Source organism: Mytilus californianus, unplaced genomic scaffold (genome assembly GCF_021869535.1).
Source record: "Mytilus californianus isolate M0D057914Y unplaced genomic scaffold, xbMytCali1.0.p SCAF_3, whole genome shotgun sequence".
Lineage (NCBI taxonomy): Eukaryota > Metazoa > Mollusca > Bivalvia > Mytilida > Mytilidae > Mytilus > Mytilus californianus.
This window is the reverse complement of record NW_026262679.1, coordinates 6,159,147-6,186,353: the sequence shown is the minus strand read 5'-3', so window position 1 is coordinate 6,186,353 and position 27,207 is coordinate 6,159,147. Positions and strand designations below refer to the sequence as shown.

The following is a 27,207-nucleotide window of genomic DNA, read 5'->3' as shown; positions in this document are numbered from 1 at the left end:
AGACCAAGGAACGAAGAGAAAGACAACGCCATGACCAAGAGACAACTGAGAAAGTCAAACAACATCATGAACAAGAGACACAGAAAAGCACACAACACCATGACCGAGAGACAAAGAATGTAAGACAATGCAAGGACCAAGAGACGAGGAGAAAGACAACATCATGACCAAGAGATAAAGAGAGAGACAACACCGTCACCCAAAGACAAAGAAAGACATAAAACACTATGACCAAAAGACAAAGGAAGACAGACAACACCATGACCACGTTACAAAGGAAGACAGGCAACACCATGACCACGTTACAAAGAAGGACAGACAAAACCATGACCATGAGACAAAGAAGGACAGACAACACTATGACCGAGAGACAAAGAAAGTAAGACAAAACCATGACCAAAAAACAAAGAAACAAAGAAAGACAAACAACACTAAGACCAAGAGACAACAAGACAGAGAACACTTGACGAAAAGACAAAGAAAGTAAGAAAACACCATTACCAAGAGACAAAGAAAGAGAAACACCATGACCAAGTGAAAAAAGACAAACAACACTATGACCAAGAGACAAGATAAACAACACCATGACCAAGAGACAATTAAAGACTCACACCATGACCATTAGACAAAGAAAGTAGGACAAAACCATGACCAAGAGACAAAGAAAGATAGACAACACAATGACCAAAAGAAAAAGAAGGTAAGACAACGCCATGAACAAGAGACAAAGTAAGACAGACAACACCATGATCAAAAGACAAAGAAAGACACCCATGACCGAGAGACAAAGAAAGACAACCATAACCGAGAGAAAAACAAAGACAACACCATGACCAAGAGACAAAGAAAGACAAACAACACCCTGACCAAGAAAAAACAAAGAAAGACAGACAATACCATGACCAAGAGACAAAGAAATAGAGACAACACCATGACTATTACAGAAAGAAAGGCAGAAAACACCATGACCAAGAGACAAAGAAAGTCAGACAACACCATTACCAAGAGAAAACGAAAGGCAGACAACACCATGACCAAGAGACAAAGAAAGACAGACAACACCATGACCAAAAGACAAAATAAGACAGACTACACTATGATCATTAAACAAAGAAAGGCAGACAAGAGACAAGGAAAGACAGACAACACCATAACCAAGAGACAAAGTAAGACAGACAACACCATGACCAAAAGACAAAGAAAAACAGACATCATCATGATCAAAACCCAAAGAAAAACAGACAACACCATGACCAATAGACAAAGTAAGACAGACAACACCATAACCAAAAGACAAAGAAAGACAGACAACATCATAATCACGAGACAAAGTAGGTAAGACAACACAATGACCAAGAGACAAAGAGAGACAGACAACACCATGACCAAAAGACAAAGAAAAACAGATAACATCATGAACATGAGACAAAGAAAGTAAGACAACACCATGACCAAAAGACAACGAAAAACAGACATCATCATGATCAAAAGACAAAATAAGACAGAATACATCATAACCAAAAGACAAAGAGAAACAGATAACATCATGAATATGAGACAAAGAATGTAAGACAACACCATGACCAAAAGAAAACGAAAAACAGACATCATGATCAAAAGACAAAGAAAAACAGACAACACCATGACCATGAGACAAAGTAGGTAAGACAACACCATGACCGAGAGACAAAGAAAGACAGACAACACCATGACCAAAAGACAAAGAAAAACCGATAACATCATGAACATGAGATAAAGAAATTAAGACAACACCATGACCGAGAGACAAAGTAAGACAGACTACACCATGACCAAAAGACAAAGAAAAACAGACAACACCATGACCATGAGACAAAGTAGGTAAGACAACAACATGACCAAGAGACAAAGAAAGACAGACACAACCATGACCACGAGACAAAGAATGTAAAACACCATGACCGAGAGACAAAGAAAGACAGACAACACCATGACCAAAAGACAAAGAAAGACAGACAACACCATAACCACGAGACAAAGAATGTAAAACACCATGACCGAGAGACAAAGAATGTAAAACACCATGACCGAGAGACAAAGAAAGACAACACCATGACCAAAAGACAAAGAAAGACAGACAACACCATGACCAAAAGACAAAGTAAGACAGACAACACCATGACCAAGAGACAAAGAAATTAAAACACCATGACCGAGAGACAAAGAAAGTAAGACAACACCATGACCAAGATACAAATAAAGTAAAACACCATGACCGAGAGACAAAGAAAGACAACACCATGACCGAGAGACAAAGAAAGTAAGACAACACATGACCAAGAGACAAAGAAAGACAAAGTTATAACAGTCCACAAACACTACACAGAAAAACTAAAGATTGAACAACATGAACTCAATCATAAACCTAGGATGAATACAAAATGTTTCGAGAAAACAGCAGTGCATGCATTACTATTGGCTCCCGTCGCATTGGCAAGCAAAAATCTGGCGATAAGTCGTGTAAAATTTATAATCAAGAATTGACATACAAACTATCATGTCTTTCTTATGGCAATTTTAAAGTGAAATTCCATACAAAACGAATTCAAATAAAACACATCTTAGACAGATGTTAAAAACCATATAGAGTAATAAAATATACTCTAAAATCAATTCGAGAGTCACTGTCATCTCTTTGAGGTATTATTCGCACCAATAAAAGGCAATTGTTAAAATCAATTTATCCACGTAATATTTCTTTTGATACGGAAATATAAATCAGAGTTCTTCCATTGACAGTATGATGTTTTTATTCATGTCTTTTGTAACGATCTTTGAAGCGATAACTTTAAAAGTCGTGGAATTGATTTTTTCTTACTATGTTTAATTAATTGTAATACAGACGGTTACCACCCACATTAAACAAATTTCCGTATTCTATAACACATAGTTAATTTTTTTTTCTAAATTTAGAGAAATAAAGAGTATAATTATAGCAAGTTTTATTGTTTGTAATCTGATTTTTACATTTAATTAAATAACAAAGCGTTTTACAACATATATAAATTCTTTGTTCGTTTGTTCTAAAACACAATGAAATATTGAAATAGCAAATATATATGTTGCTTCCCTGGATGAACTTTGTAGTGTCCGATTTAAATATACACGACTAATATAATTTAGTTAAATAGAACTAAACTTTGGCATTTGTGACAAACATTACTATAATTACATACATGTATGTTGAGATCGATGTTATCAGTTATATAGAAATGACTATAATTAGTCTGTATCGTATATCCTGTCGCCTTTGAGGTTGTAATAGGGTCATGACACCGATGGTATAACCTACAGAATAATTACGGTTTTATTTTAAGATGTATTTCCTTATTGATGTGATTTTAAAGTAACTGACTCTTGCAGTAGTAGTATCCGCTTCGTACCGTACCGGTACAGCAATAGTATACCATACGTACGCCCAAAGATCTATTACATCTACTATGGTACACCCTTTACTTCGTTTGAAACAGATAAATGGGAATACAAAATCAGCAAGTAAACTCCAAAAGCTTAAAATGTGTAACATATATTTTTCGTTAATCTTAGTAACCTTTTCATCATGATACTTCAATGTGTTATCTTTTGCATTCAGAACAAACTAAAAAACTGGAAATATTATGGTCTTTAGTAAATTCATTAGATTTTATAAAAGAGAGGAGAAAGATACCAAAGGGACATTCAAACTCATAAGTCGAAAATAAACTGACAACACCATGGCAAAAGGAAAAATATTGAAACTATACAAAACACAACATAGAAAACTAAAGACTGAGCTACACGAACCCCACCAAAAATCGAGAGTGATCGCAGTTGCTCCGGAAGTGTAAGAAGATCCTGCTCCACATGTGGCACCCGTCAATTTGCTCATGTAAGTACAAACCCAGTGACAAGTCTAATTCGGTGGGTCACATTCGGGGAAAAGGAGGACGGACTGTGGTTACGACGATTATATATTAATAATTATTATAAAACAGTTAAAAAAGTAAACAATCTAACCAAATAATGATGTATTTTTATCACACGAGTCTTAGCTGTAGTGATAGTGATTGGTAAGTTTGCAATGTTTTATAGTCCAGCCCTTTTCTGTTCAGTTTTTATTTTTGACAGGTTTTATCAAAGACCTATGAAAACATTTTCGTAACATGAAAGCCGCTTACAAAGGAAAATTATAATTACATATTGACCATTAGACATTTTCAAAGGGTTTAATATTTGTTCATCTGACAAGATGGACTAACTACTAAGCACTTGACACAAGTATTTGACTATTCAAACCATACAACTGCTGACATTTAACGACGTACAAATAATCTCTCAATAAATCTCTCAATAAATCTCTATACACAACTGTTCATCCTGTATCTATCCTGCACAGATATTTATAATAGGCTGAAATATAACACAAAAATGTCATTTAAAGATCATTTATTTATCACATAGCTTGTTTTATGCTGAATTGTGAAATAAATAGAATAACTTTGTATATAAATTCCTTTCAGCATAAAACTAAATACGTGTATAGAATATGAAGTTTCATTTCACAATATAAAATAATCATCTAACAACACGTGGGAATATGTCCCCCGATCACACACACTATCTAAAGCCTTTCAAACGTTCCATACCCACTAACATTAATAATCAAGTGAACCTCTCCATGTGCATTCACCCTTGCATCACCTTTCATTCTATCACGAACTCTCTTTTTATCTTACATGCAGCCCTATCATGTGTGAAACGTATACATTTCTCATCAAACAAATACTTTTGATGGATATTTTACAAGAAGTGTTGTTTCGAATAACATCTTTTTATTCATCTTGATTTATACAAGTGTAGCGCTTTCATGTGTAATTTGCAGTCACAAACAAATAAAAAAACAATAAAAAGTTTACACTAAAATTATTCTTAATTGAAAAAATCTTATCATATTCCTAAATGTACGAGTACCACATTTTATACAATAGCTAAAACATATTAAACTATTATATTACAAACATACTGTAAATTACACTTTAATTAAAATGATGTAAGGATACATATGAATTAACTTTAGTTTCGGATTCATCGAATATTATATTGAACCATCTTTTTAAAATGTATGGTCCATTAGATATAACAAGGCCCAATATAGCTCTATCTCATATAACAGTTGAATATGTGGAAATTTAATGTTCATAATAAAAAAAATTATGTTAAAAGTAAAAATTTATTTTCCTTCTCTGTTAACAATAAACTATTGTCATTTCTCCTTGAGTGTTAAACAATTAAGGTCTACCCGGGAGAAAAAAATCTTGATTTAAACTTATTTGACCCGACTGAATGGACATGTACAATGTGAAAAGTGAAATAAAAATACCTTTTTAAACAAGTGATAAAAACAACATTAGCCTTCAGATTGACCTTTTATTACCAGATATTTATCTCAATAACTTGTTTTGTTGGTTCATATAGTGTTGATAAACTTGTTTCCCCTCAAAGTCAACATTTGTTTAGCAGACTTGTAGTCGGCTCGACTATAATAAGACCAGGAATGATTTCAATCAAGGCTACAAGATGGTAAAAGAAAATATTCTGTCATACAGATATGTCTTAATCGATAACATTTTTTGTATATGCAGTGAAGAAAAAAGAGAATATTCCCTTGGGGTAAAATGTTAAAGCGGAGAAAAGCAATTTACGAATACGTTGGAGCATTTGATATAGTTATAAGACTATGGAAGTGATTGGCCACTATTTTAATTTTACGTCTTTTACAATTATCTAAAGAGTGGAAATCGATGAAGTGATTTTCTTCAAGAACAATACCATTCTGTTCTGTTTTTGACACTTTACACCAAATAGTGTTTCGACAGATGCATTTGAATCAAAATAATGTTGGAAGCGTGTTTACAGAGCATTAGAGTAGAACTGTACGATTAGCTAGTAACAAATGAGCAGAGCTAGCGGGATGTAGAGATTCTCTTGACGATAAAACTATTAACTTCGCATAAATCCGCGGAAAACAATCAAATAAGCAGCCATTAACATATTATACTATTGATTTTTCTGGAAAACTTATTTAGGAAACCAGAAATAAAATGGAGAAAAAGGTTATAACAGTTAAATGAAAATAGCCATTATTATATTTCCGTCCACTTATCATCATTTAGGATAGAAAAATGTAACGTGAGAAAATTTGTTGCGTTAATTATGAGAATAGATATGTCTCCCAAATTCGAAGTAGTTCGTATACACAAAATTATTCTCTAACGTATATAAACAATGTTAACCAGACGACTAGAGTAATAGTTCCATAGTGTACATTCTTAATTAACTAAATAAATACACAGTTATATACATGTACGTTTAAGAAGCATGTAAGTATGTTAGGGCACGTTCCGGTCATCAATCAATGTTTATGGCCAATTTAAGTAAAACTGACATTCATTTACCCTTATGGCCGGTTGTTAAACTTAAGATATGACAGTATGAGTGCCGTAAATTAATAATCCTCCACAATAAATTTATTAGTTTGATAAATGTTCGGCCTTATATATTTTGTATATATGTGCTTTATCCTGACTAGAATTTTGCACCTCCTATATTACTCCGTTAAAGCACCTTTCAACAGAAACACATTTTCCCTGAGGATTTAGTACCGAATTTCTTTTTCCTGTTCAGATATTATTTTGTAACATTTTCATATGCTCTGTTCGTGCGTCAACAATTATATGATTGTTAGTCTGTTTTTCCTGTAATCCATTTTGAGATTTGTACATAAGACTATGATTATATCGACGATTGACGACGTGGAATATGGCGATACACGCAAGTAATGTCAATAAGAATGTTCCAACGACTGCACCAATAATGTCAGTTAATGAAAATCCACCATCAATAGTTGTTTCTCTTTTCATGCTCATTCCAGATTTGCTAGCGTTGATAACATAAGCATCATCTTTTGAATTTTCTGTGTTCTTTGGCGTCTCAATTCCAGGGCTTATCTGTTTGTCTGATTTTTCCAGAATGTCTGATTTTTCATTGTTTGATTTTGAAATTTTGTCTAATTTTTCCTTATCTTTTGATTTGTCTTTTTCTAGTGTTTCGGGGTCAGGAATCAGAATTGCTTTTGTCGGTGGTAAAGTCGGTGGGGGTGTAGGTTTTGGTGTATTTATTATAAATTGGTCTCTGGAATATTTCGGCGGCCATACGACATTAAGGGAGAATGTTACATTCCCCGCCGGATTGCTAGCAACACATTTGTACACCAAATCTTCGGTTGCCTGGGGATCGGATAAGTACAAAATTCCGTAATTGTCATTAGAATCTGCCTTAGCCTTTGGTTTGAAAGTTTCTACTCCGTTTCCTGGTTTCAGCCACTGTATTGTTGGGACTGGATCTCCTGTAGCTACACAGTTCAGTTTCCCTACTTGCTCCTCAAAAATGGCATCAACCTTTTTGAAAACTGGTAATTGACAACGGAAATCCTCAGCGGATAGCTCATTAAAATTTTTGGCTCTGAGTCTTGATGGAGTGCGACAGGATGGAGGATCTACTCCAGTGAACATTTTTAAATTGTTCTTGTAAAATTCAAATAACCAACCTACCTCACAATTACAATGAAGTGGATTCCCAGCAAGTCTTGTATGGCTTAATGTTCTAAAAACATACAACCAATCTATTTGAAAACTCTCAAACTTATTTCCGTCCAACCATAAGTATTTTAATGTCCTGTTCATTGGTCTAATAACTTCAAGTGATAGTTGAGAAATTGCACAGTTGTGAATATATAATCCCATAGTCCGTAATCCAACAAATGCGTTTTTCGATATTCGCATTCCTGGATTATCATTGAGAAATAAATGTTCCAGTGTTAGGCCGCGGAACGAGTAATCTTGAATGACTTTAAGACGATTTTTACTTAAATCCAGCCATTGTAGTTTGGTCAAGTCTGCGAATGTATCCACTTCTATTCTTTCTATTCCACAACTACTGATGTAAAGATGCTCTAATTTTGTGTATGTAGAAAAGTTACTCCTGAATAAGATAGGTGTTAGAAAATTGTTCTCGTTCATGTTAAGTTGCACAGTATCCGGGGACACTCCGCTTGGAATAAACGGGAGATTTTTTCTCGAACAAAAAACATTGTCACTCAACGGTGGACAAAAACAAATCCCCGGACAAGCCGAGGAAACTAATCTGCTACATCCCAAAAATATTAAAAGAAGTTCTAAAATTGTTTCATAAACTTTCACATTTATGTTATGAAACATTGTTGACCCAAATTGAAGTTAATTTCATTTCTATTTAATAATATTCCAAGTAAATCTCCAACGAGAACGTGCATCCTTCATCGTTAATGTTTCTCTGTGTTATGTATAGATTAAAACAGCGACCTCTGTCGGGGTATTTATAACTGCACAGTCGAATGCTCTTGGATAACGTTATTTCAATCAGATACTACTTTCCCTTGAATATTTTTATCAGGATTATCAGACCTGCTTAAATTATATAAGATATGAACATTGTAAACAATTTCTGCGTCCAATCGTCTGCTGATTTGTAAATATTTTTGTTGGAAAACAATGGAAGTCATTTTATTGATTTCCCTGTCAACATACCAGGGTTATTTGAAGATAACATTTATTCATTTTACAGTAGAATTTAAAGTAAGAAACATTATTTGACGAGTTAATGATATAAACATTCCATGTTGGAAAACTCAAGACAGAAAAATGCCTTACAAAACTTCTCAAATTTCTGCTAGAATTTAACAAGTCTTTTAAAGGGAATGAATTGTTATTTTATTTCACATTCAGTATACAAAATAATCCAATGAAAGTTGAAGATTCCCTCTTTTCGCCCATAACTTTGCACTGCAATCTGCTTTTAATTGGATGTTTATATTAAATTCAGTAACATATTTGTGATCAGCCGACAGCTGTAACTGTCATTACCAGATCTGAATTAGTAATGACTACATATATAAAGAATTAAAAGATGGTATCCTGTACCCTCAAGTTACATGTATTGACTTTGATTTAAAATCATATGTAAATATTTATATGGATGACAGGAGCTAATATTTGTTTAAATATTAAACCTTCCAGATTAATTATATCGGTATGTTTAAATGATCTATATTAAAGTCGATTTAATAGTTTTGATATTTATCAAATAATTTTCAATATTTTGATTAGAATTAATGAATTTAATAATCAATGTAATGATAACGAAATCAAATGTATAGATTGATCATTTTTTCAGATTGGCAGTGGTGAGGAAATTTGAATTCTAAATACTAGTTTATTGCATTTTATTTCAAATTTATTGTTCTTTTCATATTTCTGTTTAATAAAAAAAAAATCTGTTGAAATGTCAATATGTGAATTTACTTGTTTTGATATTTTATATTAAAGGTCTCAAATCTCTGCAGATCAGGTCTTCAATAAAAATATAAGAAATTGATATGATCACCTATGAGAGAACTATAGATGCACCAAAGACCAAATCTGGGACTACCATATGCATATATATATAATAAAATTCTGTAGGGAACCACAAGCTTTCAATAATTGTCAAACCCAATGCGAAAAAATAGTATAAAAGGACGGGGGAAAATACTGACCTACTAGGATATGGACAGGAGTATCATACGCAACTAAATATACTCATCAGTTTCAAACATTCCCAACCTTTGGCAGTGGTTAGGCATATAAATGAGGGAAATAATTGGGAATGATAATTATTTATTATTTTTTCAAAATAATTCCCTTATACTGCTACTCATATACATTAACTATATACCGGTATATGATGGCCTGTTAAGAACAAAATTAAGACTTTAAAAAGATGATCCAAAATTCAATTATCTTATCGTAGAATTTCCAAATGAATACCAGTAAAGCGCTTGGTTAAGTAGTATATACCTGTCAATTGATACGATTTCTAGAGCTTTTATTATTTGTCATGATTGATATTTCCCTTGAAAGAAGGTCGCTGAAAACAAGACATACTTGGTTCCAATGGTCCGTAAAGTGTTTTTATTCGTCATCATCACTTCAGTTCTGACAGTCCTTCTTTGCTCGTTCACTAAATACAGGAACACTATGAACACAATAAGTGGAACAAGAACTGCCTATTCTCCAAGAGCAGCCTTAGTTCGTCTCCTTTTTTTCAATTGAAATCTTATTGGTTAATCTTAAGTTTGCTGTCTAATGTATTGGTTGATCTTAAGTTTGCTGTCTGATGTATTGGTTGATCTTAAGTTTGCTTTCTGATGTATTGGTTAATCTTAAGTTTGCTGTCTAATGTATTGGTTAATCTTAGGTTTGCTGTCTGATGTATTGGTTAATCTTAAGTTTGCTGTCTAATGTATTGGTTAATCTTAAGTTTGCTGTCTGATGTATTGGTTAATCTTAGGTTTTCTGTCTGATGTATTGGTTAATCTTAAATTTGCTGTCTGATGTATTGGTTAATCTTAAGTTTGCTGTCTAATGTATTGGTTAATCTTAAGTTTGCTGTCTGATGTATTGGTTAATCTTAGGTTTGCTGTCTGATGTATTGGTTAATCTTAAATTTGCTGTCTGATATATTGGTATTGCATTTGTTGAAATGCTGTCTGATGTATTGGTTAATCTTAAGTTTGCTGTCTAATGTATTGGTTAATCTTAAGTTTGCTGTCTAATGTATTGGTTAATCTTAATTTTGCTGTCTAATGTATTGGTTAATCCTAAGTTTGCTGTCTGATGTATTGGTTAATCTTAAGTTTGCTGTCTGATGTATTGGTTAATCTTAAGTTTGCTGTCTGATATATTGGCTAATCTTAAGTTTGCTGTCTGATGTATTGGTTAATCTTAAGTTTGCTGTCTGATGTATTGGTTAATCTTAAGTTTGCTGTCTGATGTATTGGTTAATCTTAAATTTGCTGTCTGATGTATTGGTATTGCATTTGTTTAAATGGTGTTAAATAGAAATGATAAGGATCATTATTTGGCAATTGTATTGATTAGGAATAGATTTTTTGTTGCATATTTGATAAAACATAAAAACAAAAAATAAGTTAAGCTTGCCAGACATATGATGTATTAGTAAAAACACACTCAAACTCATCATATAGGGACACTGACAACAAATGTATTTAACATAAAATAATGGGTTTAACAACCCACACCAACACGCCCCTCTTTCAACAAAACTCATCAGAGATACAAGGCTTATGATTTCGTACACCAGACGCACGTTCCTTTCTGCAGAAGCCCCAAGCTAACCGTTTCACGAAAGGAAAACATGTCGTAATCGCAAGTGAATAAGGAAGTCAGGGACATGACCAAAAGATGGTCTACAAATCACTACACACACATATAAAGGTTGAGCGACACACACACACTATATATAATACAACAAAAACTCCAAAAGGATAAGCCGATTTTGTTCCCTTAGTGACACCCACCAAAACAACACCTTTGGATTACTGTGAGGTATGTACAACTAATATACGGGGTTTTGGAATGAGTTTTGTGTTTTTGATGTGTGAATCATTAATTGATTGTCAGAATCGTCTTAGCAGGTTTCTTCGTTTTATAGGGAGAAAAAAAAAATGAAACGCAAAACTTATATTTAGGATTTTCAGAATTTGAAAAGCACAAACCAATTAAATTCATAATATTTCTCAGAAATAAAGAGTTACCGGGTTTATGTTTTTGGATATTTTAAAAGTATTTTGAGTAACATATAGATATAAGAAGATGTGGTATGAGTGTCAATGAGACAACTCTCCATCCAAGTACATGGCTGTTATCTAACTACATTCCTATCAAATATTTATTTTAGCGGGTTATCAGGTGATGCATTTTTTATTGGTACCTGTCAGTATCATATCATATGTCTGTTATCGTGTAGATTTGTCACGATTCCACAACAAAACAGCAAACCTTTGTCAATAACACCGATAGTCATCAAAGATATTGGATTTCTTAAACTTGAGCACTGATAGACGTTGTGTCGTGTAATTCAAACCGATCAAAACAAAGATAAACTTAACATAAAAGTGATAGAACGATGAAGATTCGCACGGTGTTCTTCTCTTCTTATTACTGTTCCTGGCTCGTTCTGCTCTTCTCATTACTGTTCCTGGCTCGTTCTTCTCTTCTTCACAATGTTCCTGGCTCGTTCTTCTCTTCTTCATAATGTTCCTGGCTCGTTCTTCTCTTCTTATTACTGTTCCTGGTTCGTTCTTCTCTTCTTATTACTGTTCCTGGCTCGTTCTTCTCTTCTTCATAATGTTCCTGGCTCGTTCTTCTCTTCTTCATAATGTTTCTGGCTCGTTATTCTCTTCTTATTACAGTTCCTGGCTCGTTCTTCTCTTCTTATTACTGTTCCTGGCTCGTTCTTCTCTTCTAATTACTGTTGCCTGGCTTGTTCTTCTCTTCTTCATAATGTTGCTTGGCTTCTTCCAGGAAAATAAATTTCAAAATATGGTTACTGTTCCAGAAAATAGAACTTGTTCGCTGAAATACAGCTTCAAATTGGGAGATTATTTAGAAGGATATCAAAGTGTAAAGGGATAATCAATTTATGCAAACCAAATATATGAACCGAGAATTATATTATTAAATGCATGCTTTCTTAAGAAACGATTTTCTATATATGGCTATACTTGAAAGTTTCTCCATTGTTCTATTATAACGAAGATTGTTATTTTGTGTTTCCTGCTTTGCTCTTTACATAAATTTTCTCCATGTTCTTTTGTTCGCTGAATGAAGTACCTTCTTAGTTATGCAGGTGATTTTTTAATTATCACCAGTCGTGTCAATGCTCTATTGTTTACAGCCATTTTCTCTTGATATCTTAATATTCTATTGTAAGGATTTCATTTTACCAATAATATTTTCATAATTCTATTTTTATCAGTGCAAAGCCTCTATTACCTCAAAATGTTTATCCTGATAAGTATTTTATTCATTAAAATGAAAAATGTGTTTTAAGCTAAAGGTCAATAGTTGTTTAATTCGTAGCTTAACCATAAATCGCTTGATAAGGATCTAATCCTATTTAGTAAATGTGAAGGAATTCACACTCTGCCATAACAATTTAAGACTTCAAACACCTATATATCTGGTGAATACGATTATCCGGACTGTTATGATACAATGTCATTACGAAGAGACTGACACAATCAGCGAGAGTCCTGGGGTTATTTATCTGTATATCATAAAGTATAATTGACCATGAAGGGATGTAACAACGGTCTCTATTGTCCGGGTGAATAAAAGGGCGTCTTAAATGATTGTCTGGTGTATTTGAGGGATGATTTATTGAACGGGTGGTTGCGTGTGTAAATTAAATGCTGATTCTTTTATTCGTAAAAGAACATAATGTACTGTTCATCAATACTGTTGAGTTTTATATTTGTATTCAGTCATTCATCCACAAATTAATAGTTTAAGGAAATACCATACATTTTTAACCATTGTAGGTTGAATATGTATTAAAATGAAATATACAAAACCACACCTTATATCTATAAAGCATTTCTTATTTTGGAAATTCATACACAACGAACAGTATTTTTTGTCATCAGCATTGCAGTGATGCCTCTTTTATATTAGTCCCAGTAGCACATTGATCCTAAGGGATTATTAAATGTATTCCCATCATGTCAATAAACTGATCCTGAGTGTGTCATTCAAAAAAGAGAGGCGAAAGATACCAAAAGGACATTCCAGATAGGCAAACATTAAATGACACAATCAGGATAAAACTACTAACTAGCTGGAAATACATGACATGGCACATTCAGGATCAATGTACTGACAGGATGGACATACATGACATGACACCATCAGTATCAATGAACTGACAAGCTAGACATACATGACATGACACCATAAGTATCAATGTACTGATTAGCTGGACATACATTAAATGACACCATGCATCAGTATCAATGTACTGACAAGCTGAACATACATGACATGACACCATCAGTATCAATGAACTGACATGCTAGACATACATGACATGACACCATCAGTATCAATGTATTGACAAGCTGAAAATACATGACATGACACCATCAGTATCAATGTACTGACAAGTTGAACATACATGACATGACATAATCAGTATCAATGTACTGACAAGCTAGACATACATGACATGAAAACATCAGTATCAATGTACTGACAAGCTAGACATACATAACATGACACCATCAGTATCAATGTACTGATAAACTGGACATACTTAAAATTACACTATCAGTATCAATGTACTGACAAGCTAGACATACATGACATGACACCATCAGTATCAATGTACTGACAAGCTAGACATACATGACATGACACCATCAGTATCAATGTACTGATAAACTGGACATACTTAAAATTACACTATCAGTATCAATGTACTGACAAGCTGGACATACATGACATGACACCATCAGTATTAATATACTGATAGGATGGATATACATTAAATGACACCATCAGTATCAATGTACTGACAAGCTAGACATACATGACATGACACCATCAGTATCAATGTACTGATAAGCTGGACATACATGACATGACACCATCAGTATCAATGTACTGATAAACTGGACATACTTAAAATTACACTATCAGTATCAATGTACTGACAAGCTGGACATACATGACATGACACCATCAGTATTAATGTACTGATAGGATGGATATACATTAAATGACACCATCAGTATCAATGTACTGACAAGCTGGACATACATGACATGACACCATGCATCAGTATCAACGTACTGATAGGATGGACATATATTAAATGACTTCATCAGTATCAATGTACTGATAAGCTGGACATACATGACATGACACCATCAGTATCAATGTACTGATAAGCTGGACATACATGACATGACACCATGCATCAGTATACGTACTGATATGATGGACATACATTAAATGACACCATCAGTATCAATGTACTGATAAGCTGGACATACATGACATGACACCATCAGTATCAATGTACTGATAAGCTGGACATACTTAAAATTACACCATCAATATTAATGTACTGACAAGCTGGACATACATGACATGACACCATGCATCAGTATCAACGTACTAATAGGATGGACATATATTAAATGACACCATCAGTATCAATGTACTGACAAGCTGGGCATACATTACATGACACCAAGCATCAGTATCAACGTACTGATAGGATAGTCATATATTAAATGACACCATCAGTATCAATGGACTGACAAGCTGGACATACATGACATGATACCATGCATCAGTATCAACGTACTAATAGGATGGACATATATTAAATGACACCATCAGTATCAATGTACTGACAAGCTGGGCATACATTACATGACACCATGCATCAGTATCAACGTACTGATAGGTTGGACATATATTAAATGACACCATCAGTATCAATGGACTGACAAGCTGGACATACACACCATCAGTGTCAATGAACTGACAAGCTGGACATACATGCCATGACACCATCAGTATCAATGTACTGATAGGATGGACATACATTAAATGACACCATCGGTATCAATGAAATGACAAGCTAGACATACATGACATGACACCATCAGTATCAATGTACTGACAAGATGGACATACATTGAATAACATCATCAGTATCAATGAACTAACAAGCTGGGCATATAGGACATGACACCATTAGTTTCAACGTACTGATAGGATGGACATACATTTAATGACACCATCGATATCAATGAATTGATAAGCTAGACATACATGACATGACACCATACATCAGTATCAATGTACTGACAAGCTAGACTTACATGACATGACACCATGTATCAGTATCAATGTACTGACAAGCTGGACATACATGACATGACACCATCAGTATCAATGAACTGACATGCTAGACATACATTAAATGTTAACCATCAGGATCAATGTGCTGACAATCTAGACATACATTGAATGACACCAGCTTGATAAATGTGCTGACAAGCTGGAAATACCTTACATGACAGCATCAGTATCAATATACTGATAAGCTAGACACACATTAATGAATGCATTAGTCAGTACATCGATGCTGGATGGTGTCATTTAAAGTATATCCATCTTTTCAGTACATTGATACTGATGGTGTCATTTAATGTATGTCCGTCTTGTTATATTGATCCTGATGGTGTCATGTGATATATGTCCAGGATGTTATTGTATTGATTCTTAAAGTGTCATGTGATATATGTCCATGATGTTAGTATGTTGATTCTTAAAGTGTCATGTGGTGTATGTCCATGATGTTAGTATGTTGATTCTTAAAGTGTCATGTGATATATGTCCATGATGTTGGTATGTTGATTCTTAAAGTGTCATTTAATGTATGTCCATGATGTTAGTATGTTGATTCTTAAAGTGTCATGTGATATATGTCCATGATGTTAGTATGTTGATTCTTAAAGTGTCATGTAATGTTTGTCCATGCTGTTAGTATGTTGATTCTTAAAGTGTCATGTGATATATGTCCATGATGTTAGTATGTTGATCCTTAAAGTGTCATGTAATGTATTTCCATGATGTTAGTATATTGATACTGATGGTGTCATTTAATGTATGCCAATCTTGTCAGTACATTAATCCTGATTATGTCATGTGATTTATGTCCATGATGTTAGTATATTGATTCTAAAAGTGTAATGTGATGTATGTCCATGATGTTAGTATAATGATACTGATGGTGTCATGTGATGTATGTCTATGATGTTAGTATATTGATCCTGATGGTGTCATGTGATGTATGTTCATGATGTTAGTATATTGATCCTGATGGTGTCATGTGATGTATGTTCATGATGTTAGTATATTGATCCTGATGGTGTCATGTGATGTATGTCTATGATGTTAGTATATTGATCCTGATGGTGTCATGTGATGTATGTCCATAATGTTAGTATATTAGATGTTTGGTGTTGAAAATCTAATACTTCACTTCATTTTTTTTACATTCTTCGTATGAAGTTTCCCATGTACTTGTAATTTGTATTTCGTCCTCCGATTGAATAATTCTTCCACATTTAACCTCATACGATATAACACAGTATTCAAAGTCGTTTAATTCAATTTAAAATATTACTTATTCAGTTTTTGATTTAAGATCAAAGTGAATAGCTCCAGGTATTTAAATTGAAATAATTAAATGTTTAAAGTGCACTGCACCTTGCTAGAACACGCAAATGCTCATTACTGCTACTTGCAATTATATCATAAAGGTGTAGGGAAGAAGATCCAGGAAACATGAGACAAAATCCGAATGTTATTAATGCAAAAATGTGAAAATTGATACTTTTATATTTTAATAAATCTAACTACCATAATAATTTTGGTGTAACTTTCTACCACAATTATTCGTATGTAACATCAGCCGAAACATTGTTGACAATCACCTAACAACAAACAACTGTTAAATCCACCTTATAGATATCACCCCGGGGGTAATATCGTTAAATGCTGCAGGGTGATGTGGATGTCTTTACCAAAATGTTATAAATTCTTTCGAAAGTGACCAAATTATTGTCCCATTCTGAAATCAAAAGATTTCGAAATAAAGTCTTTGACCCTTTTCAAATAAAAGTACTATGTGGGCAAACGAAACACGCTTTAAATATATTCAGAACAAACAGATGGACAACGTTGACAAAGGCATACAGTCCTATTAACATAACTATGTAGAGTTTGAAAATCAAAAGCACTCTGTATCTAGAATAAGATTGAAACTAAATTAAATATGTTTATGTACCAGCTGCCAAGGCAGCAAACAATCTTGAGTTTTATTTCCGCGTTTAGTTTTATTCTTAACCTTAAGAATCCGTTTCAATCTTTAAAAAAAGGGCAGAAGATACCAAGGAGATATGAAAAACAGACTATACCCTTGACGGAAAGACAAACAACACTTCATCAAACACTACAATGAGAAAAACGAAACCCACCAAAAATCGGGGTGATCTTAGTTGCTCCAGAGGTATAAGCAAATCCATCCTTATTAGTGGCACACGTCATGTTGGCAATTAATAATTCGTTGACAAGTCGCATTCGGTCTTGTCCCTATAGAAGAAACAGAGAACAGGATTGTGGCTATACGACAATTTGAACATATTCGTGGTCATCTGTGACACAGATAGTCCATTTACTAGGTAAAGTCGTTCCAGTAATATGAATAATACTAAATCATCATTGACTAAACAAGACATAAATATTCAGTAGATGCGCAAATTGAAGTCGCTTTGAGTCTGTGTATTTTTCAAACCCGGTTATACGTTTTTCAAATATAGTTGTGTTTTCGAATTCAGGTGTGAACCTTTTTTTTATCTAGCTGTGTATTTTTAAGTTCTAACTGTACCTAAATAGAAAGGTATATTTATGCAATGCGATGCATGCGCACTATGTGTCAGTATTCATAGACTCGTAAGGCGTCCATTGGATTTTTATTCAATTAGAGGTAACAGTAGTTTACCGGTGTTCAATTCTCATAAATCCATTTAGAATATAAAGATCAAGTTTATATACAAAACTTGAGAGATCTAATGTTCTCCAAGCGGAGCGAGACCTGATACGTCGAGAGTGTCTCCGTCTCCTGCTATGCGAATCTATACTCAGTCAAAATGTCACAATAAGGAGTAGCATTATACAATCGGTTAATCTACCAAACTCAACAAATATGTTGCCGAGTCTTTGGTGTATTTGTTGTTGGAATCAATGTGATTCTTCGAGGTGAAAAAAAATCTGACCTAAAACAAGAAATTTTATCTACGATTTCCACATTATAGATAATTTTGACTGGTTCTTTATTGCGAGAAGTTTCATTATTTTCTATTACCATATCGCATCTTATTCAATTTAATTTCCATTTTACATTAACCTTTAATTGTGTAAAGAACCGGTTAACATACGATCCATAACGTACTTATATCATCTTTCAATGGAGAGGATGATGGGAAGATAAAAAATTAGCTGGTTATCAAACCACTGAAGCTTTATTAATCTGTTGTTGGATGGAAGTTGTTGTATTAAATGGTCTACTAGTATTAAAACCTATAAATAACTTTAAAAAAAATGCAATATAAGCCACTTTTTTGCTATTGATTCTTTTTAATAGTGCTAGTTTTACAGACAATATTGGTAATACAGGAAGTTCTAAACACAAAACGCGATATTTTTACAGACAATATTTCTATAGTACAAGAAGTTATAAACACCTAAAGTCATCTTTTCATCGACAGTATCATCTGTGACGGCCTGTATTTTCAGACCATTACCCGATCAATTAGTTTCTAATGATACCAGACAGCTGTGAACACCAAAACATAACAATGATTGGTTTTTTGTCAGGCAGCAGATAATATCATCTCAAGAAAATATATTGACATGCTGATGACAATAGGTAGCTTCATATGAAACTAATTCAAAACTCACATACAACAGATATATGAAAAATTCGACACTTATATTCCTGAATTAGACCAACTTTGAAGTAAGTTTTCCTGTCATCATGATTTTCAAAACTTGTTACGCTGTATAAACGCACCATAAAGGAAATGGTAAAAAATGTAGGCATGTAACAGTAATATACATGCACATATTGTAACAACATACAACAAACGCAGACTGTATTTCAAATAATAAGGAAATTTGGTATGATTCCATATGGAGAAAACTATCCACCAGAGACCAAAGCACGAGGATGTAGGTCACCGTGCGGCCTTCAACCATGCGCAAATCACATGCCGAACAGTAAGTCATAAAAGGCACCGGCATGAAAAAATGAGATACTTTTCAAAAGAAAACCAATGGCCTGATTTATGCTAAAACTTATAAAAGAAAAACAAATATGGCAGACAGCAACCAACTACAACCACTGAATTACAGGCTCCTGACTTGGGACGGTAGCATAAAGAATGTAGCGTGGTTAAATCTTGAAAGGAAATTTAGCAGCACAAAAAAGGAAAAAACTATAAAAAGAATAGTTCGAAAAGGCTTAACTCATCAGATCGGCACTGAGCACTAAAAAAAAAAAAAACAGAACACAAGGTAACGATTTACAATCCGTGGATGCTTTATTTTGGCATTGCACAAGGTCATGTTCTTATCTGACTATTAATGACATCTTTACACTAAATCCATTGGATGTTGGATGTGTACTGATTGATATTTTAGTCTTAGATACATGATTTTTTTTATTAGTTGTTATTGGCTTTAAACAAGCTGTCAGTAACTGCTAGTACTCTCAGATCTGTACTTAGTGTCCTTTTTGTTGATGAGGGATGGATAAATACCCTGCGACGTCCGGTCTGTGTTCATGTTTGATGTTTTTCTGCTTTGTATCGATCTGATGAGTTAAGCCTTTTTCAACTGATTTTTATAGTTTGTTCTTATGTTGTGCTGTAACACCACTGTCCCAGGTTAGGGGAGGGTTGAGCGCTCACAAATATGTTTAACTCCGCCACATTCTTTATGTGCCTGTCCCAAGTCAGGAGCCTGTAGTTCAGTGGTCGTCGTTGGTTCATGTCTGTCATATTTGTTTTTCGTTAATTGTTTTGTTATAAATTAGGCCTTTAGTTTTCTCGATTGAATTGTTTCATATTTTTTATGTCGGAGCCTTTTATAGCCGACTATACGGTATGGGTTTTCCTCATTGTTGAAGGCCGTATGGTTGCCTTTAATATCTTACATCCACTTTATTTGAACTTTGGTCAATAGTTATCTAATTGGCAATCATACCTCATCTCCTTATTTTTATAAGAGTACTTGTTGTTACAAATTAAAATGATATTTAATAAGTCATGTTTTCCCAGACTATCTAATATCAATCAGTACATATCCAATGGATTTAGTGTAAAGACATCATAAGCATTACACAGATATATATAACGTTAAAAAAATCTAAAACCTCAAAACAGACACGAACATAGCGAATGAGTTGGAAAATATACACACCGTATAAGAATATACACACATATAAAATATATACACCGTATAAGAATATACACACATATAAAATATACACACCGTATAAGAAGCTATCAAAGGAATACCAACGTAAACGTCTCTTATGTCATTCATCTTTATATAGAGGCCCCCGTGGGAAACTGAAATATCCAAATCTACAAAAGAACAATTATTGCAGTCTATGTAAGATTTATTAAAAGTCAGTTTGCTATGGTAAGTGTGGTAAGTTTTAAAGATTTCCATATAAAGTGGGTTTTTTTCCAATCATCCAGATATTACTTTTGTTTAAAAAATAGCGATGATGACATGTAATGCAAATGTCATGTACATGTAGTAGTAAAAACATCTGTCAAAACTTAGACTAGAGAAGAAAGCGAATCTAGAAGACCGACACAGACCTTAACAAACAAAGACATGCAAAAAAGGGAAAACACACTAAAATTCAGAAAACTAAAAACGGGAAGGGTATGAGGTTTCCCAAGAGGATATGATATACAAACGGTAAACATGTACGCGTCATCAGGTACTCTAGAGACCAAACATGTTTTAAAAACAAAATATATAAATTATGTAAGCGCATCAAAAACCAATAACACTAATGTTTAAAAACATCCAAAATGGTCAAAAGTCTACTTTGTCTGAGCCAGTAGCAACCTTAGTTTTAGTACTAATGAATATTTAAGATCCGAAAGTTAACCTATCAATACCAAACCACTTGCTTCTGGACGAGACGTACACTATCGGACTGCATCAGTAGCGGCATTCAACCGGTGGCAGTAATTTAAACGCATGGAAAATACAAGTAGACGAACCAAATTTTGATGATAGACGGTTATAATGTCCATCTACTAAAAGATGTTTACACTCACAGAGGGAAAAAACTGAAGAAAGTGGTGATAAGATGAAGACGCCAATTTTAAGATATGTGTCAAGGGTTAACAGACATATACACTTAATTTATGACACCTATCAGAAGTAAAGCAGTTAATGAAAACTCATATTACAGTTCCTATGTTTTTACTTCGACATGTGTCAACCGTAAAGGTTTGTTTAAACTGTCAGTAAGTACAAACTAAGTACAATAATAATAGTGAGTAGTTGTTTGTCACTGGAGCAGAAGAATTACTTCAGATTATGATGTAATGTTCTAAGGAATTATAAAGTTATTTTATATATTTATCGATTTATTAGATTTAGTAGGTTTGTTGAATTTGAATGTACAGATTCAATTAATTGAAAAGATTAAGATGAAAAAATATCAGCTCTAGAACGTAATACGCCAAATGCTTCTTTGTACGGAAACAATTATAAGAAAATATATAAAAGTAGTATGTTGACACTTGAAAAGAAGTGAAATTCGGTCAAGAAATGAAATGATTTATTACGTTCTCTACAAAAAGTTTTTTTAGGATGATGCAAAATAATTCTGGACTGTAGACACCATGTCTAAATATTTAAGGTTCCCTATTTTTTGTAATGATGCAAAATAATTCTGGACTGTAGACACCATGTCTAAATATTTAAGGTTCCCTATTTTTTGTAATGAAAATAAGTTATTCGTGTAGTTATTCGTATTGATTGATTGGTGTTTAACGCCACTTTTAGAACTATTTTGGTATTTCGTTGCGGTCAGTTTTTTTTTTATTCATGTAAATCTATACTTAAGTGGCAACAAAAGCTGTTGGTTGTGGAAGTGCCTTTGCAAGTGATTTCGCTTCATTAGAATAATGATCTTTTATCAGAGACAACACGGACCAAACAACTGCTCGGTCTATTGTCACATATAATATACAATTTAGGTACTAAAATTTAAAAGTCACAGAATGAAAATACTATTTAAACAATTAAATTTCAAAATTTTAGAAAACGACTAATGCGAAAGTACATTGGTAAAAGAAAAACTTTCCAAATAGTACTAGTTAGTTCAAATCAATGTTTATATTGTGATTGTATAAGCATGTAAGGGTGTTTGTACTTTTAAAGATTTTGTCACTATTAATTCGTACAATTAGCTTATTATTTTGGTAGATAAAAAGTACAATAATTCTTTTATTTAAAAGACAAATTAATATGTCTGATTTTTTTTTCTGAACGGAAATTCAAGTCACAAAAGAAACAAGTATCTAACAAATCAAGAAATGTCTGATATTTTATCAAATAGTTTTGATGCATTGACAATAATCAAATGATTTTTGAGTTATAGTATTTACTTCCTATCCTTATGGAAGTTTTATCTGTTATATCACATGGAAAATGACCAATTTTACCCACTTAGTAAATTAGGAACATACCATGCAATCGGTAATAATTTGTTTAAAGTCAGTTAATAAGTCAGTCAGTTACAAGTACAACATATAACATACTTAAAGTACATCTAACATAATTAAAGTACATCTAACATCAATCATATTTCAACTCTTAGGATTCAGAGCACTATGTAAAGGCTCCAATAAATTGACAGATGAAATGGAATTTCGGTTATAAATGACCTGTCATGCATAAATATCAACAAAAAAAACTGCCTATAATTCTTTAAGTTGCAGAGTTTTTTTTTGCCATTTGGTGAAATACATTACGGAATACCTGTAGATATACTATTATATCTTGGTAATTTGGCAGTCTAATTTTCAGTTTAGATGTAATGCTTGAATAGAAATTTGCACTTGGGACCACATTGAAATAAGATCGATTGATAGATGGCAGTATTAATTGTTTATGTCCTTAATTGTAGCATATGAATTTAACAATGTTAGTGTATGTGAACAGAAAGGGTTTTTTGGTATAATTTTAGAAATGTTGGTGTAAGTGAACAGAAAGGGATTTTGGTATGACTTTTAGCAATAATTGTTTATGTGAACAGAAAGGCTTTTTGATATGATTTTTAGCAATTTTGGTGTATGTGAACAGAAAGGGATTTTGGTATGACTTTTAGAGGTGTTGGTGTATGTGATCAGAAAGGGATTTTTGGTATGACTTTTAGCAATGTTGGTGTTTGTGAACAGAAAGGGATTTTGATATGAAATTTAGCAATGTTATTGTATGTGAACAGAAAGGGATTTTGGTATGACTTTAAGCAATGTTATTGTATGTGAACTGAAAGGGATGTTGTTGTATGTGATATACTTTTAGCAATGTTGTTGTATGTGATATACTTTTAGCAAAGTTGGTGTATGTGATATACTTTTAGCAATGTTGTTGTATGTGATATACTTTTAGCAATGTTGTTGTATGTGATATACTTTTAGCAATGTTGTTGTATGTGATATACTTTTAGCAATGTTGGTGTATGTGATATACTTTAATTAATGTTGTTGTATGTGATATGACTTTTAGCAATGTTGGTGTATGTGAACAGAAAGGGATTTTGGCATGAAATTAAACAATGCAAAACGGGATTTTGGTATAACTTTAAGCAATGTGGGTGTATTTGAACAGAAAGGGATTATGATATGACTTTTATTAATGTTGTTGTTTGTTACTGGAAACGGATTTTGGTATGACTTTAAGCAATGTTGGTGTATGTGAATAGAAAGGGATTTTGCTATGACTTTTAGCAATGTTATTGTACGTGAAAAAAGGGATATTTATATGACCTATAGCAATGTCGGTGTATGTGAACAGAAAGTGATTTTGTTATGACTTTTATCAATGTTGGTGTATGTGAACAGAACAGGATGTTGGTATGATTTTTAGAAATGTTGGTGTATGTGAACAGAAAGGGATTTCGGTATGACTTTAAGCAATGGTGTTGTATGTGAACAGAAAGGGATGTTGGTATGACTTTAAGCAATGTTATTGTATATGAACAGAAAGGAATTTGGTATGACCTACAGCAATGTTGGTGTATGTTAACAGAAAGTGATTTTGTTATGACTTTTAGCAATGTTGGTGTTTGTGAACAGAAAGGGATTTTGCTGATTTATTCAATGTTTGCTATTCAATGTATTACAATAAACATTTCTGATATTTTGTAGACCAAAACTTGTTCACTACATGTATATCGTCCCTCTTCAGGATACAAACTTGAGATAAAGGATACAACATATACCGTTTAAAATTGACGATGAGGGTCGGTTTAAAACAAAACTTGATGACTTCAGCTTCCGTATTGTGAACTTTCCATTTCTAAGAAGCAACATTCTAGCAGAGCCTGTGCATGGACTATACATCTCTTAGTTGATGCGATATTCCAGTGCTTGCATTTCCTTGATGCTTCGTAAATTTTATAGACGCCATCACGAGTTGTTTGACTGTTATGGAATATCTCAGATGACGACGGAAATGTTCCAATTGTCGTAACTACAATTCCGTCCTCATTTCCTCGAATGTGACCTACTAAAAATAGACTTATCACCGGGTTTGTATACTTACATGAGCAACACGACAGGTGCCACATGTGGAGCAGCTTCCGGAGCACCTGAGACAACCCCAGTTTGTGGTGTGGTTTCGTGTTGTTCAGTCTTTAGTTTTTTATGTTGTGTTTTGTGTACTGTTGTTTTTCTTTTTTTATCATGGCATTGTCAGTTAATTTTCGACTCACGAGTTTGAATATCCCTTTGGTATCTTTCGCCTTTCTTTAACGGATAGGGGACGACCACAACTACATGCATATTGTCTCTCTTCATGTAACGGTTAAGGGACGATCATTTAGTTTTCGGGGGGTTGAAAATGAATATCCTGGCCTGGTAAGAGCTGACAATAAATCTACTTGCATAAAAATGAATACTAGCAGTCTGCAACACAAAATGAAGGAAACAATTGTTTAGACAAAAGTGGAAAAAATAAGCATGAGTTGCAAGCTGAAAATGAATAGTCAATTTAAAAAAAAAATGTATAGTATACAAAAATAACATTTCCCTTTCATCATCTATCATAAAGGAAAACGTTTCAGGCGGATTTTTTGTTATTGTTCGGACGTCTTTTGAAATTCAGTAATTAATCAATGGATGATCGTGTTGCATGTAACACTTCAGTTAGATATCTTCAAATAGTAACACTTCCGACAGTTCTGTCTTTTACATTGATATATATACGTGTTATTTGTGGGTGGTAATAAGAGTTATTAATACCAATCAGTATACGTTTTTGCAATTTTAACATCATATACAAGAGACAGCAAAGAAAATATTGATAGGATTTTTATTGATGTTTAATATATAATGAAAACGAATGGTTTTATCCGTCCTTTGAAACGTACCTAAATTAATATTTAATCAGCAACATCAACATCTTATACATGATATGGGATATTTTATTGACGATCATATAAAGCAACTGGAGCAAACCTGAAATAGACAGAGTTGGAAATTTAAAAGTATAATTTGAAGCCATGAAGACATGTTACATTTCTTCATTCACATAAACATGAATGCATATAAACTATATGTGAGGTAAATGGTTCTATAGAAAACTTAAACCCGAAATGATTAGACAACTGTGACCCTGAAACATCTACTACATCGTGTACTGGACGGGTATGAATAATTCGGAATTGAAACTCCACAGCAGCGATACCGACAAATATTGTATAGAGTGAAATTTTTTTTGTCTAACCATTCTTTCTTCAAAATCTTATTTTAAAGATTTCCTAAATAGCTTGGAATTGGATAGGTAATAGCCTTTGTTATTTCTAAAGAACTTACCGTTTCAAAAGTTTCAATTAGAGTTTAGTGTTCATTGCATCGCAAATGCGGGTAATTTTGCATCGTGATTAATTGACAATAAAAACTTTTCTAAAAAGCATGTAATATCATTTCCTGAAAAATTACCGTCTCAAATCTGATTTTTTTAGAACATCTGGTGTATTTAAGTATTGGTTTAAAACAAGGACAAGAAAAGCGACTGATATAATTTTTGAGGTTTCAATTTTTTCTATGTGATGTATTCTATAACCCTTGGAAAGGAGAAATTTTCTAAATCACTAGCGTTCATACCCTTTTCTTATTTTTGTTAAGATTTGGTACCAATATAAATATAGTTTGAAGTCAGGTTTTAGAACAAATGCATACAAAATAAAGTATATATCAAAACATGTTATTTTTAAGGTAATGCAAGAAGTAGTTTAAAATTTAAAGTATTATGACGATTTCCCCGTAATGTGTAATGTGTAGTATTGTACGTACTGGCAAAAATAGTGATGGTTGTTCTTTTAGGGAAAATAGTAGTATTTCATTTTATC

At 33.2% G+C, this 27,207-nt stretch overlaps 1 protein-coding gene across 1 annotated transcript; it reads right to left on the bottom strand.

Annotated features, from left to right (window-relative positions):
- Positions 1–4,447: 4,447 nt before the first annotated feature.
- On the bottom strand, positions 4,448–8,555 carry LOC127733891 (leucine-rich repeat and fibronectin type III domain-containing protein 1-like protein). Its single transcript, XM_052243338.1, has one exon. It carries the CDS (start codon positions 8,292–8,294, stop codon positions 6,699–6,701), a length of 1,596 nt encoding a protein of 531 aa, XP_052099298.1. The 5' UTR covers positions 8,295–8,555; the 3' UTR covers positions 4,448–6,698.
- Between the last annotated feature and the right edge of the window lie 18,652 nt (positions 8,556–27,207).